The sequence below is a fragment of the Lithobates pipiens genome, unplaced genomic scaffold, assembly GCF_037356315.1.
Source record: "Lithobates pipiens isolate NorthernLeopardFrog02 unplaced genomic scaffold, aLitPip1_a1.2 Scaffold_24, whole genome shotgun sequence".
NCBI lineage: Eukaryota > Metazoa > Chordata > Amphibia > Anura > Ranidae > Lithobates > Lithobates pipiens.
In genome coordinates, this window is record NW_027507786.1 from 24,107,409 (window position 1) to 24,122,988 (window position 15,580).

At 48.0% G+C, this 15,580-nt stretch overlaps 1 protein-coding gene across 1 annotated transcript in view; it reads left to right on the forward strand.

Annotated features, from left to right (window-relative positions):
• Positions 1–10,187, forward strand: part of LOC143929725 (hemicentin-1-like) — a 106,433-nt gene extending 96,246 nt beyond the window's left edge. Inside the window, exons 10-12 of the mRNA XM_077453697.1 lie at positions 3,460–3,777; positions 6,784–6,816; positions 9,848–10,187. Of these exons, the coding sequence (XP_077309823.1) occupies positions 3,460–3,777; positions 6,784–6,816; positions 9,848–10,140 (644 nt within the window). The 3' untranslated portion in view covers positions 10,141–10,187. The remainder of the gene's footprint in view (positions 1–3,459; positions 3,778–6,783; positions 6,817–9,847) is intronic.
• The last annotated feature ends 5,393 nt before the right edge of the window (positions 10,188–15,580 follow it).

Consider the following 15,580-nt stretch of genomic DNA (forward strand, 5'->3'; position numbering starts at 1 on the left):
TCCATGCCCAAGAGGGTGAAGGCAGTGCTGGGAAATAATGGCGGCCACACAAAATATTGACACTTTGGGCCCAATCTGGAGATTTTCCCTTAGGGGTGTACTGACTTTTGTTGCCAGCGGTTTAGACATTAATGGCTGTGTGTTGAGTTATTTTGAGGGGACAGGAAATTTACACTGTTATACAAGCTGTACACTCACTACTTTACATTGTAGACAAGTGTCATTTCTTCAGTGTTGTCACATGAAAAGAGAGAAGAGAAGATTTATAAAACATTTTGTGAGATTCTGTAATGTGAAGGTCGGGGCAGACAACAGATAACCAGGATAACTGCTGAGCCGCCATCTTCTGCGGAGTGAGATCCACCTTTTCCAGATCACATCATTCAGCGTAGAGCTCACCGACATGCAGTCCACACAAAAGCCAATTTAAGGGCAAATTTCTTTCTCCAGAGAACAAAACTTGCAGGAAAGTCCACCTTCCCAGAGGCCCCCCACACACTATCAGATTTTCTGCTAAGTTTTTCCTTCAGATTTACCAAAACCGTGTAGTAGAAGGACCGGCCTGATTGCAGACGAATGGAAACTCCTAAGGTGGGACCTCATATTAGATGGTTTTGGTAAATCTGAAGGAAAAACTGCAGAAAAACTCATAGTGTGTCTGGGGCTTTAGCCTTCTGGCTCCCAACTGTTCCCATTCCCAACAGGCTGATTGTAAAAAAACAGATTCCTCCATCCACAGGAACAATATGGATGGGGGGATGGGACATTACTGGGATATAGTCTTCTGACAGAGGAACCCACTATTGTCGGAATACACTGATAAACAGCTGCAGCTACTGATCAACAAAAATTTCCAGCATATCCATTAGACCGAATTTGATCTAATCAATAACTTATCCCAAGCAGGGACAGCCACTCACTGACTGAAATATCATCGGTGTCTGCTGGACCTGCCGAATTCCAATAAGTCTATGGCCAGCTTTTCTCCTCCAGCCACTCATTACTCCAATTTCTTAATCAGGTGTACCATGTGCATCCAGCCATAAAGCCCATGTCTACTGCACCACAGCCTGACTGCAGGGAGCCAACCCATCTACCTGAGGAAATGTAAGACTTTGGGGGCACACACTTCAACCTGAACCATGCCCTTGGCATACGCTCTATCTGGGACCATGCCCTTGGTATATGCCCCATACGGGACCATGCCCTTGTCATTAGCCCCATCCAGGACCATGCCCTTGTCATACACTTCATCCCAGGCCATGCCCTTGGCATACGCTTCATCCAGAACCATGCCCTTGGCGTATGCTCCATCCAAAACCATGCCCTTGTTATACGATTCATCCCGGACCATTCCCTGCCCATACACTCTATTCTGGACCATGCCCTTGTCATATATGCACCATCCGGGAACCATGCCATTGTCATACGTCCCATCTGGGACCATACACTTGGCATCCATTTTATCGAGGACCATGCCTGTGATGGAACGTCCCCCACACTCCACTTGAGGGCTATCGTCAGTATACCGCTTCCTAAGTCCTGGAACACAAGTCCAACGGATCTGGTTATAGGAACCCCCAAGAACCAGACAACACCAGTCTTGGAGTACACCAGGAAAAATTACCTTTATTTGAGATCTCACACAAAATATATACAACGGGGTGACTAAAACCTAATCTAATTAGCATGAACTAATTGTCTAATCAACACTGGACTCCTTCATTCAATTGCAGGTTAATTAGCACAAACAACAATTGGTGAAATATTCTTTAGAATCTGTGTCAAGCCAGACTAGACTCATTCACATTATACAAGACAACAGACGGGTGGCTGGAGTTGATGACATTAGCATCTAAGAGTTTGTGTCCCAACAGTGTGATTCAGTCTATTGCTAACATGGCAAATACATATCCAGAGTCTGTGTGTGTCTTGGGGGGGAGGGGGGGCACAGATCTGAATCCAAGTAAAACCACCTTAGGGGTCCCCAGACATACAGCTCACAAACAGCACCATTCCCCCAAATGCCAGGGCCCATAATCACAAGGCAAGAGGCTCGCATTCTGTCCCCTCCAAGAGCCTCGGTCCCAGCTATGTCTGTCACAATGCCTATGTCATATACGCCCCATCCAGGACCATGTTTATGTTATATATGCCCCATCCGGGACCATGTTTATGTTATATACGCCCCAATGCGGGACCATACCCTTGGCATACGCTCCATCCCAGGCCATGCTCTTTAGTCTTGACATAGATTGCTGAACATTGTGAATCATGCTGTAGACATACCCTCCATCCTAGACCATGCTCTTCACATACACACATGGATGTGAGTTTGAGATCTCTGATCTAATAGGGCTGAAAACGCTGTGCGGTGGCCAATCACTACTGATTTTGAGTCAATGGGACTCCGGTATTGATGTGGTTACTTTGGGTAATGCCATTGAGACATTTCTCTAGGAGGTCCTCTCTACAGATCTGGGTCTGTTTTCAGAACTGTGAACTGTCTGAGCTGTCAGGGTGACATTCTGGGTACTCGGTTGGTGGAGGCCGGACCTCTGGGGGAGAAGAGAACAAAAATAAAGCATCTAAGGCACACCTCCCAACTTTTTGAGATGGGAATGAGGGACACCTATCAGCAAAAGTATGCAGGCTTAGGACACACCCCTTACCACGCCCCCTTAAAGGAGAATTGTACAAAAAAACAAGATTGATTAAACACACAAGTGCTTTTTTTTTACCATTTCTATTCCTTTATATTGGCTTTTAGAATTTGCAATTTAGAAATCAGATGAAATGTTCAGCACCGGGAAACACTTTTTGATAGATAAAAAGTGTATATTATATGCAACTATAGAGATCAGACCAACATGAGGAGGAAAGCGGGACAGAGGACATTGCTCCAAATCAGGGACAGTCCCTCAAAATCCGGGATGGTTGGGAGCTATATCTAATGCCGTGTACACACGACCGGACTTTCCGGCAGACTAGGTCCGACTGTCTTCCCGACTGACTTTCCGAACTAATGGACTTGGCCACACACAATCACACCAAAGTCTAACGGATTCGATCGTGATGACGACTGGACTAGAATAAGGAAGCTCATAGCCAGTAGCCAATAGCTGCCCTCGCATCGGTTTTCGTCCGTCGGACCAGCACACAAACTGACTTCTGGAGAGGAACTGGTTCCGGCGGAAAAATCTGAAACATGTTCTATTTCTAAAGTCCGTCTGATTTTTAGACAGCAAAGGTCCGATGGAGCCCACACACAATCAAATTGTCTGGTGGATTTGTTCCGTCTGACCTTTGCTGTTGAAAAGTCTGCTCGTGTGTACGCGGCATAAGGTGCAAATTTCTTATTCATTGTTTAGGGGCCGACCAGCTCCACTGCCATTCTCTGACACTTATCTGTTCTCCGATTCCCCGGAATCTGACCGTGTTTTACATTTATCATTACAGAGAAACAGCCCACATTATCCGACATCATTGTCCAACCAACGAGAGTGACAGCCAATCAGGAGGCCTCATTCCAAGTAACAATATCAGGATACTCCCCCCGAGAGCTACAAATAAAATGGTATAAGGAGTTCACCACGTTCCCCCAATCTGAGGTGACGATATCGGATCCAGAGATCGGATTGGACAGTCTGTATAAATCTTCCACCACGCTGACCTTCACCCCAAAGACGAGTGATGATAAATTGTCCCTCCGGTGTGAGGTGACACACAGTCAGTCCAAGATCGTCCGAGAGAAGAAATATACTCTGCACCTGACAGGTGAGGATCCCGTGTATTCTACATATGTATGATGTGTTCATATGTCATTCATTAGATGAGTCCATAGGGGGCGCCCCATGTACATCCCATCACCCTCAGACCAGAGGGGGTGCTCCATGTACATCCCATCACCCTCAGCCCAGAGGGGGCGCTCCATGTACATCCCATCACCCTCAGCCCAGAGGGGGCACCCCATGTACATCCCATCACCCTCAGACCAGAGGGGGCGCCCCATGTACATCCCATCACCCTCAGCCCAGAGGGGACGCTCCATGTACATCCCATCACCCTCAGACCAGAGGGGGCGCTCCATGTACATCCCATCACCCTCAGACCAGAGGGGTTGCTCCATGTACCTCCCATCACCCTCAGACCAGAGGGGGGCACTCCATGTACATCCCATCACCCTCAGACCAGAGGGGGCGCCCCATGTACATCCCATCACCCTCAGCCCAGATTGGATGCTTCATGTACATCCCATCACCCTCAGCCCAGAGGGGGCGCTCCATGTACATCCCATCACCCTCAGACCAGAGGGGGCGCTCCATGTACATCCCATCACCCTCAGCCCAGAGGGGGCGCTCCATGTACATCCCATCACCCTCAGACCAGAGGGGGTGCTCCATATACATCCCATAACCCTCAGCCCAGAGGGGACGCTCCAAGTACATCCCATCACCCTCAGACCAGAGGGGGGCGCTCCATGTACATCCCATCACCCTCAGACCAGAGGGGGCGCTTCATGTACATCCCATCACCCTCAGTCCAGAGGGGGTTCTCCATGTACATCCCATCACCCTCAGCCCAGAGGGGTTGCTCCATGTAAATCCCATCACCCTCAGTCCAGAGGGGGCGCTCCATGTACATCCCATTATCCTCAGCCCAGAGGAGTTGCTCCATGTACATCCCATCACCCTCAGACCAGAGGGGGGCGCTCCATGTACATCCCATCACCCTCAGACCAGAGGGGACGCTTCATGTACATCCCATCACCCTCAGTCCAGAGGGGGTTCTCCATGTACATCCCATCACCCTCAGCCCAGAGGGGGCGCTCCATGTACATCCCATCACCCTCAGCCCAGAGGGGTTGCTCCATGTACATCCCATCACCCTCACACCAGAGGAGGAGCTCCATGTACATCCCATCACCCTCACACCAGAGGAGGCGCTCCATGTACATCCCATCACCCTCACACTAGAGGGGGCGCTCCATGTACATCCCATCACCCTCACACTAGAGGGGGGTGCTCCATGTAGATCCATCACCCTCAGGCCAGAGGGGGTACTCCATGTACATACCATCACCTTCAGACCAGAGGGGGTGCTCCATGTACGTCCCATCATACACAACCCAGATGGGGGGCTCCATGTACATCCACCACCCTCAGGCCAGAGGGGGGTGCTCCATGTAGATCCATCACCCTCAGACCAGAGGGGGTGCTCCATGTACATCCCATCACCTTCAGACCAGAGGGGGTGCTCCATGTACGTCCCATCATAAACAACCCAGAGGGGGGGCTCCATGTACATCTACCACCCTCAGCCCAGAGGGGGGGCTCCATGTAGATCCATCACCCTCAGACCAGAGGGGGTGCTCCATGTACATCCCATCACACTCAGCCCAGAGGGGGCGCTCCATGTACATCCCATCACACTCAGCCCAGAGTGGGTGCTCCATGTACATCCCATCACCCTTAGCCCAGAGGGGGCGCTCCATGTACATCCCATCACCCTCAGACCAGAGGGGGCGCTCCATGTACATCCCATCACCCTCAGCCAATAGGATTAGGTGGAGGATTCATGAATACTGCAGATGGCCATTACGCTTACCACAGGAGGGAATAATAGTAATTGGGGAAGGTGACCTGTAGTGTGGAAGCAGAGGACCAATGACATCTCCCTGCAGATTATCTTTTCTCATATAAAGACTTACAATGCCTTGATCTGCACTTTATCTCTTTGTGGGGCGTGGGGGCTAGCTTGCTGTATTCAGGGCTTTGCATGTTCTCGCCCCCCCGATGACTGGAGATCTGATGACTGGAGGGGTAATGATAGAGGTGGGGGAAGCACAAATCACAGAATGGATGGAGGAGAAGCCGGGAGATCCTTGCAGTGAAGCTCCACAGGTACGGCTTCCCCTCCAGCAAGGAGAACAGTGATCCGCATAGTAATGACAAAATTTCACTCCAAAACTGGTGAGACCAGCAGCAGTAGATTAGCTGCCTTAGATGATCTCACATTGCTAATATACAACTATGAAGCTTTGGAACTGAAGTGCCTGGACACAGGAAGTGACTTGATATCAGGAGCGCCTGGGCACAGGAAGTGACTTGATATCAGGAGCGCCTGGGCACAGGAAGTGACTTGATTTCAGGAGCGCGTGGGCACAGGAAGTGACTTGATATCAGGAGCGCCTGGGCACAGGAAGTGACTTGATATCAGGAGCGCCTGAGCACAGGAAGTGACTTGATATCAGGAGCGCCTGAGCACAGGAAGTGACTTGATATCAGGAGCTCCTGGGCACAGGAAGTGACTTGATATCAGGAGCGCTTGGGCACAGGAAGTGACTTGATATCAGGAGCTCCTGGGCACAGGAAGTGACTTGATATCAGGAGCGCCTGGGCACAGGAAGTGACTTGATATCTGGAGCGCCTGGGCACAGGAAGTGACTTGATATCTGGAGCGCCTGGGCACAGGAAGTGTACAGATTTTTTCAAGAGGAATTTAAGACAAAAGGTCGATTTCTCAGGTTATTGCTTAGAATTAACATTTCTAGACATTCCCTATAAAACAGCCTGCACCTCCCCCATACATGATGCAGCACTGTGTACACTGATAACCGTGCGGGGGATGGGATTTATTGGGGGCTGATTTGAGCTCTGTGCTGTTGGGGTCTCTGATGGTCATGGATAGAATTATCAATCTATAGATATTTAATGATCGGTAAGACATCACTGTGTAATGATTTGTTTTCTCTCCATTGTAAATATTTCTCTTGTTTTATAGGAGATTCTGGGAAGGCGGAAAAAACAAAAACCGGTAAGAATGATTTTAACAAAAGTGAATGAAGATTTATATTATTTTCTTCTTTATTTATTGATTATGGTCAGGACTAAGGTGGGGGGGGGGGATTCCGTTGTGATCGGCACAGGATCTGTGAGCTGATTGGAGCAGAGCGGGGTGATGACAGGTCTGTGTGCGCTCTGAAGAGAAGACATGGACTCCGCTGTCCCTTTACACCCGACTACCTCTGATCCGCTCCGCCCACATGGAAGAGGACAGAGCGGTCCTCATCAGACCCGGAGGTAGGGGGTGTAAACGGACAAAGTGATGAATGAACCTTCCAATCAGATCTGCCTGGAAATCTGACAGGTGGACCTCACTGGAATGACTGTGTGAAAGCGACCTTGATAAAAAAAATTTAATATAAAATTAAATCTTACGTACTATAAATCCAACCAGCAGGTGCAGCTTGTTTTTTTTTTTTTGTGTGTTTTTTTGTTTTTTTTACAGATTTTCCTTCAGTACACAGAGCTCAGTAGCTCCCGCTAAGGACTCGTTTTACACCATTGTGTTACAGTAATGCACTCCCCTCAAGAGCTTTGACTCCTCCCCTCTAGAGCTGTGCCTCCTCCCCTCCAGAGCTGTGCCTCCTCCCCTCCAGAGCTGTACCTCCTCCTCCCCTCCAGAGCTGTGCCTCCTCCCCCCTTCCAGAGCTTTGCCTCCTCCCCCCTTCCAGAGCTGTGCTTCCTCCCCCCTTCCAGAGCTGTGCCTCCTCCCCTCCAGAGCTGTGCCTCCTCCCCTCCAGAGCTGTGCCTCCTCCCCCCCTCCAGAGATGTGCCTCCTCCCCTCCAGAGCTGTGCCTCCTCCCCTCCAGAGCTGTGCCTCCTCCCCCCTTCCAGAGATGTGCCTCCTCCCCTCCAGAGCTGTGCCTCCTCCCCCCTTCCAGAGCTGTGCCTCCTCCCCCCTTCCAGAGCTGTGCCTCCTCCCCTCCAGAGCTGTGCCTCCTCCCCCCTTCCAGAGCTGTGCCTCCTCCCCCCTTCCAGAGCTGTGCCTCCTCCCCCCTTCCAGAGCTGTGCCTCCTCCCCCCTTCTAGAGCTGTGCCTCCTCCCCTCCAGAGCTGCTATGCATACTAGCTCATTATGCCTTTACCTTACAGGGTGTGTTTTTTCCCCCTGCTTTTACTTCCTCTTTAGGTGTTATTGCGCTAAGTATGTATCTCCCATTGTTAATTGGAACACCTATTGTTTCTGTCAGTCTGAACATCTCTTGGAGATGAGATTCATCTTGTGAACACTTTAATCTCTTATAGAACTATTGTGAGATGTTGTGTGTTTATACTAATAATGTGTATTGTGCAGTACTTTTTATTCGGGGTTGTAGGTGTCAAGTGGTCTGATCATCTAGGCTGGTTTAACCACTTCACCCCCGGACCATTTGGCTGGCCAATGACCAGACCACTTTTTGCGATTCGGCACCGCACCGCTTTGACAATTGCACGGTCGTGCGACGTGGCTCCCACACAAAATTGGCGTCCTTTTTTCCCCACAAATAGAGCTTTATTTTGGTGGTATTTGATCACCCCTGTGGTTTTTATTTTTTGCGCTATAAACAAAAAAGAGCGACAATTTTGAAAAAAAGCATTATTTTTAACTTTCTGCTATAATAAATATCCCCCCAAAAATATATAAAAAAATAATTTTTCCCTCAGTTTAGGCCGATACGTATTCTTCTACATATTTTTGGTAAAAAAAAATCGCAATAAGCGATTATTGATTGGTTTGCGCAAAAGTTATAGCATCTACAAAATAGGGGATAGTTTTATGGCATTTTTATTAATATTTTTTTTTTTTTTTTACTAGTAATGGCAGAGATCTGCGATTTTTATAGTGACTGCGACATTACGGCGGACACATTGGACAATTTTGACACATTTTTGGGACCATTGGCATTAACCACTTTATGACCAGTGCACGCCGATGTACGTCCATTTTTTGAAGAGGGATATATCTCGGTAACGGCAGCAGCTGCTGCCACAACCGGGTTATCCATCTTTTCAGGCGCCGGTCGTGTGATGTGATAATGGTGGTCTCTGCGGCGGGCTCGCCGCGAAATCAACATTTTCGGTGGCGGGAGAGGTGGCTCTCCCCCTCCCGCCGCTCTCCCGTGCCCTCCGCCGCTTACCGGAGCCATTGGTAGTGGCGGAGGCGATCGGGACCTGCCTTGCCTGTGGTATAGAGACGAGTGAGGCTAAGATGGCGCCCACCCATCTCTATACCATAGCAGGGTGGAAGTGACGTCAAAACGCCACTTCCGCCCATACCCCTTAAAGGCACATTTTTTCAAATGACAATTTTATTTATTTATTTTTATTGCATTTAAGTCCAAATATGAGAAGTGAGGACTTTTTGACCCCCCAGATCTCATATATAAGAGGACCTGTCATGCTTTTTTCTATTACAAGGGATGTGAAAAGTGATTGCAAACATATTTGTTTTTCTCTTTTAAATAACTTACATGTTATACTTACTGGCTCTGTAATAGTTTGCACAGAGAAGCCCCGATTCTCCTTTTCTGGGGTCCCTCACTGGTGCTCCCCCCCCCATGCTGAGTGCCCCCATAGCAAGCCACTTGCTATGGGGGCATTTGTGTGTGCTTGTTCCCAAGTCATGTTCTGTGTGTGCATTGACACACACAGTACGGCTTGCCCACCCCCTCTGCTCCCTCATCCGTAGATGTGATTGACAGCAGCAGGAGCTAAAGGCCAATGAGGAGGGGGAGATCGGAGAGCATTTGCTCTTGTGCACTTTGCCGGATGGAGATGGGGCTTAGATAAGTATAAAGGGGGGGGGGGCTGGGGGGAGCTCCACTCAGACTTTTTTTTTACCTTAATGCAGAGAAAATATTTAAGGAGTGAAAAAAAAAAACCTTCTGCCTTTACAACCACTTGAAGTAAAGGTGAGTATGTGTGGTGGGGGAGGAGGGGATTGAAGAGAAGCTGAGTATGGTATCTGATGTCAGACACATCCTGGCTGGCTCGCCAATAATGACAATGTTCTTCCCTCCACAGGACCAGAGAAGAAGTTCCAAATACGGGAGATTAAATGTGTGACGGAGCGCCCCCGGGTGGGTGAGGAGGTGACTCTTGTGGCGTACATTGAAGAATGTTCGGCAGACAATGCGGAGTTCACCTGGTATACAGGAATGTTTCCTATTGATGGAGAAATGGAGAACAGACAGGACGGCACAGACTGTACATCCACCATCACCTTCACACCGGAGGACTCAGAGTGTTCAATCAAATTGGAGGTGTTTTATAATTATCAGACTGTAGAGGAATTCTTCACACTGCCACTGGTGTGAGGAGGAGATCCGAGGAAGACTCATATCTTCCCATTAATGGAGGTCATCTGACCATATGAGGAGGAGATCCGAGGAGGGACTCATATCTTCCTATTAATGGAGGTCATCTGACCATATGAGGAGGAGATCCGAGGAGGGACTCATATGGTCAGATGACCTCCATTAATAGGAAGATATGAGTCCCTCCTCGGATCTCCTCCTCATATGGTCAGATGACCTCCATTAATAGGAAGATATGAGTCCCTCCTCGGATCTCCTCCTCATATGGTCAGATGACCTCCATTAATGGGAAGATACGAGTCCCTCCTCGGATCTCCTCCTCATATGGTCAGATGACCTCCATTAATAGGAAGATATGAGTCCCTCCTCGGATCTCCTCCTCATATGGTCAGATGACCTCCATTAATAGGAAGATATGAGGAGGAGATCCGAGGAGGGACTCATATCTTCCTATTAATGGAGGTCATCTGACCATATGAGGAGGAGATCCGAGGAGGGACTCATATCTTCCTATTAATGGAGGTCATCTGACCATATGAGGAGGAGATCCGAGGAGGGACTCATATCTTCCTATTAATGGAGGTCATCTGACCATATGAGGAGGAGATCCGAGGAGGGACTCATATCTTCTCAATATCTGATTGGGTTAGCCTTGTCTGAATGTGGACTGTCATCTCCCTCTGGACCCAACATTTGCCTTATTTTCACTCCAGCAGCAGATGTTCTGGAACGTGAGCAAAGTGATGACCCAACTTCATAGCTAAAAGAATGGAGGTCAAACAGGCAGCATAATCTATAAAACAGGCTGGCCTTATATCCCCAACCAGCTGTAATAAGAACCAGATTAAAAGCAGAATTACAGAGAGCACAAATTATACCCTAACCCTGTATCCCTAACACTGACCTCTAACACTGACCTCTAACACTGACCTCTAACTGACCTCTAAGCCCCCGTACACACGGGTCGGACATTCCAACAACAAAATCCGTCAAATTTTTTCCGACGGATTTTGTCCGGAACTGGTGTTGCATACACACGGTCGGACAAAGTTGTTGGAAAATCCGATCGTTCGTAATGTGATGACGTTCGTTTGTTACGATGGAACTATGTCACGGCTAGTAGCCAATAGCTTTGGTCTCATTATTTGAAACAGAAAAACAAAGAAAAGGCGCCTCGAAGTGTAGAATTAAAAGCTGTTTAATTTCCCCAAAAAGGGTTAAAAACACTTACAAGATATGTAGACTGGCAGAGCATTTCATTACTATCCATGTAGGTGGTCCGGCATGAATGCGTATGGGATACACACACAGTCATCAGGTTGATAAAGGAACCAATGAGATGTTCCGAAACGCGTCCCTCTTTGATGACTGCTTCCTGTCTGTGGTCCACGCTGGTTGCTGGTTATTGTCTCCTGCCGCTGACGTCACTTCTGGGATCCTCGTGTTTTGAGGCTGTGATTGCGGGCCGGCCTGTCAGTTCTCTTGGAGCTCCCTGCTGGTTTTCCTGTTGGCATCCCCTGGACCCCCCCGCTACTGGACACACACAGCCTAAAGAACTGGTATATGCCAGTGACCACTGCATTCATGCCGGACCACCTACATGGATAGTAATGAAATGCTCTGCCAGTCTACAGATCTTGTAAGTGTTTTTAACCCTTTTTGGGGAAATTAAACAGCTTTTAATTCTACACTTAGAGGCGCCTTTTCTTTGTTTTTCTGTTTCCTATTCAGAGATTGCTTCTCTCCATAAGTGCAGCCCTAAGTGTGGAGGATACCCTATTATAGACTTTATGGTTCATAAAGGCATCTGTTTTTGCTTGGTCCTGAAGTTCAGAGCGCCCTTACAAACTGTATCTGGTCTCATTATTTGATCTGAGCATGAGTGGCACTTTGTCCGATCGGAATTCTCTACAAACGATCGGAAAAAATCCGGTTGGATTTTGTTGTTGGAAAATTTGAGGTCCTGCTCTCAAATTTTTTCCGACGGAAGTTCTGACGGAAAAAGTCCGATAGGGCCCACACACAATCGGATTTTGCAACAATATAATCCGATCGGACCTTTTCCGTCGGAATCTCCGACCATGTGTACGGGTGCTAACACTGACCTCTAACCCTAACCTTGTATCCCTAACACTGACCTCTAACACTGACCTCTAACCCTGTATCTCTAACACTGACCTCTAACACTGACCTCTAACACTGACCTCTAACCCTAACCTTGTATCCCTAGCACTGACCTCTAGCACTGACCTCTAGCACTGACCTCTAGCACTGACCTCTAACACTGACCTCTAACCCTAACCTTGTATCCCTAACACTGACCTCTAACACTGACCTCTAGCACTGACCTCTAACACTGACCTCTAACACTGACCTCTAGCACTGTATCCCTCCTGTGCTGAGATCCTCTGTTTTAAAAAAAACATTTAAAACATATTTGGGTGCGGAGATAATTCCAGGTATAAAATACACTGAATGAATCATAAATACATCTATAGATGTATTAAATGCAAGCAGTGTAAATAATTGTGACCTGATATCAGCCTCTCATAGTCCCTGTACAGCAGAGCTTAGATTGGGTGAGTATGAAACAGGACAAGGAGCCAATCAGTGGTAACAATAAATAGAAAACTGATTTAATGAATTGTGAAATCACCTGGACCAGGATGGAGTGCCAAGTACCGTGCCATGTCATCTGTCATGGTTCATGATCCCGGCATGTCATGTGACACCCATCACCCGCAGACAGCCAGTGCGCCCCGCGTGCTCCTTCGACATAAAATATTTTCTGTAAATATGTATTTTGTGCTTTTATTATAATAAAGAGATTTGTATCTCACTCACATTTTATTCTCTTCCTCATTTTTCGTATTGTATGAAATATAGAGATCTGCAGATTGGCCACTAGGGGAGCTCTCAGCAGCTCAGTAATCTTACTCTGACCCCTGCTTACCAATGCTGTGATATCAGCCACATGTGGAGAGCCTTGTTTTCAGTGGATCTGCCAATTCATAGACGTGTGTGGAGAAGACATAAATCAAACCATTATGTGATGGGAGGAGGGGCTCTTATTATATAATCTTGGCGATCAATAACACACATTGATGACTCCATGGATCGGACTTGTTTTTCCAGCACATCCCACAGCAAAGGGCAAAGCCCCCCAGTTGGGACACATATATGTAGATATGATATAAGTTTATATAAAAAGCAATCAATAAGGATTGTTCTATAGAAGGTTGGTGTCACGTGACCGAGAACATATAAGAACATACAAACTGCTACTTATAGAGAGAGAGTTGTATGTAACAGGTTTGTCACCCAGAAATGGAACTTCCGCTTTTAGCGCTCCTCGCCCTCTTACATGCCACATTTGGCGTGTCATTTTTTTGAGGGGGGAGGGGGCTTCGTTAGGAGGGGGACTTCCTGTCCCACTTCCGCCCAGGGACCGCCAAGGCAGCTCCTCCTTTCGCCTTAGGCGGCCCCTCCCTCTAGGCAATCTCCTGGGACACGTGACAGGTCCCAGGAGATCGCCTGTCCACTCAGGGAGCGCAACACGACTCACGCATGCGCCGTGCGTGTCCGGCCGTGAAGCTGTCACAGCCGGGTGCCCAGAGTGGCAATGGAGGCGCCGGCAGAGAGGAGGGGGAGAAGAGCGACACCCCGTTCAGCCGCAACGCTGGACCGTGGAACAGGTACCGTATTTATCAGTGTATAACACGCATTTTTTCCCCCCTAAAAATAAGGGGGAAAGTGGGGGTGTGTGTTATACGCCGATCTCCCACAATCTTTAACATTTTCTGCCACTCTCTGCGGCTTCAGGGGGTATTTTCGGGGCACTCAGAGGTTCCCGGCTATCTCTGGCCGTTCTCGGCTATTTTCGGTGGTGCACTCGGCCGTTCTCAGTGGCTTTTGGAAAGCTGAAAGCTGCCGAGAACGTCCGACTGTGGCCGAAAATAGCCGAGTGCAGCCGAAATCATCCAAAAGCCGCCGAGAGCGGCCGAGAACTACCGAGCGCCGCCGAGATACACAGGACATCCGCTCTGTATCCCGGCGGTGCCATTTTTAAATTACAAAGCCACAGATAAGACTGCAAATGACTGACGAGATTAATGGCAAGGCTGCAAGTGACTGACAGGCTGCAATGGAAGGCTGCAGATGGATGGGCAAGACTGCAGATGGATGGGCAAGACTGCAGATGGACACTGATAAGGCTGCATTGATGGGCATTTAAATGTAAGTTTTTTTCCTTAAACTTCCTTCCTAAAAGTTATTTTCTTTTAAATTCCCCCTAAACTTGGGGTGCGTGTTATACGCCGATAAATACGGTAAGTGTCTGTTTATTAAAAGCCAGCAACTTTTAATAAGCCTGGAAATCCACTTTAAGAAAGGAAGGTACAGTAAGTAACCAGGCAGTCCAGGATGTAGAGTCTATAAATAAAAAGAAAAATGACAGTACAAATCTATACATTTAAAGGCAGATTGCTCAGTAATATCCAATACATAGACGTGCTAAAAGAGCATGAGCGGTACAAGATCAACACCAAGTAACAGTTATGCCGCGTACACACGATTGGAATTCTCGTCGGAAAAAGCTCTGATGGTTTTCCTGATGGAATTCCGACGGAATTCGGCTCAAGCTGTCTTGCCTACACACGGTCACACCAAATTCCAATCGTTTAGAATGCGGTGACCTAAAACATGTACGACGGGACTAGAAAAAGGAAGTCCAATAGCCAGTAGCCAACAGCTTCCGTCTCGTAGTTGAATCTGAGCATGCGTGATTTTTGGCGTGTCGGAATTGCATACACACGATCGGAATTACCGATAGAAAGTTTTTCCTTTGGGAAAATTGAGAACATGCTATCAATTTTTGGCTGGCGGAAATTCGGACAGCTAAATTCCGATTGGAGCGTACACACGGACGCATTTTCCGATGAAAAGCTCTCATCGCTCTTTTTCCGATCGTGTGTACGCGGCATTAGACAGATCAATAGTCATTTGAAGAGAAAAGACGACCACAAAGCTTGCCATGAAATACGCCGCAGAGGTTTGGTGTTTATAGTTTGCTGGTAAGGAAAAAGACATATTGGAGGTACCGGGGAGGGATTGTGACCACACAGCTAGACGGACGCGGGAGCCGGTAGCGGGACCAGCCGGTGTATATCAGAAAATGGGGATGTCCAAAAAGTAGCTTTTGGGCTCAAAAAAAGAGAGGATGGTACATATATCGGAAGAACGATAACATCAGAAAAGTGACAATCTGGTGGTAAAAAAGAGAGACGTGTAAAGAAAGAGAAGTGCCGGCATTACCTCGAGATTCACAAGCATCCTGTGCAGTGTGTGTGTCTCCTGGCATCCAATTGGGGTCTGATGAACATCTATGGCAAGCTCTATGTATATATATATATACACGCATCCCAACTGGAAGTGCGTCGCC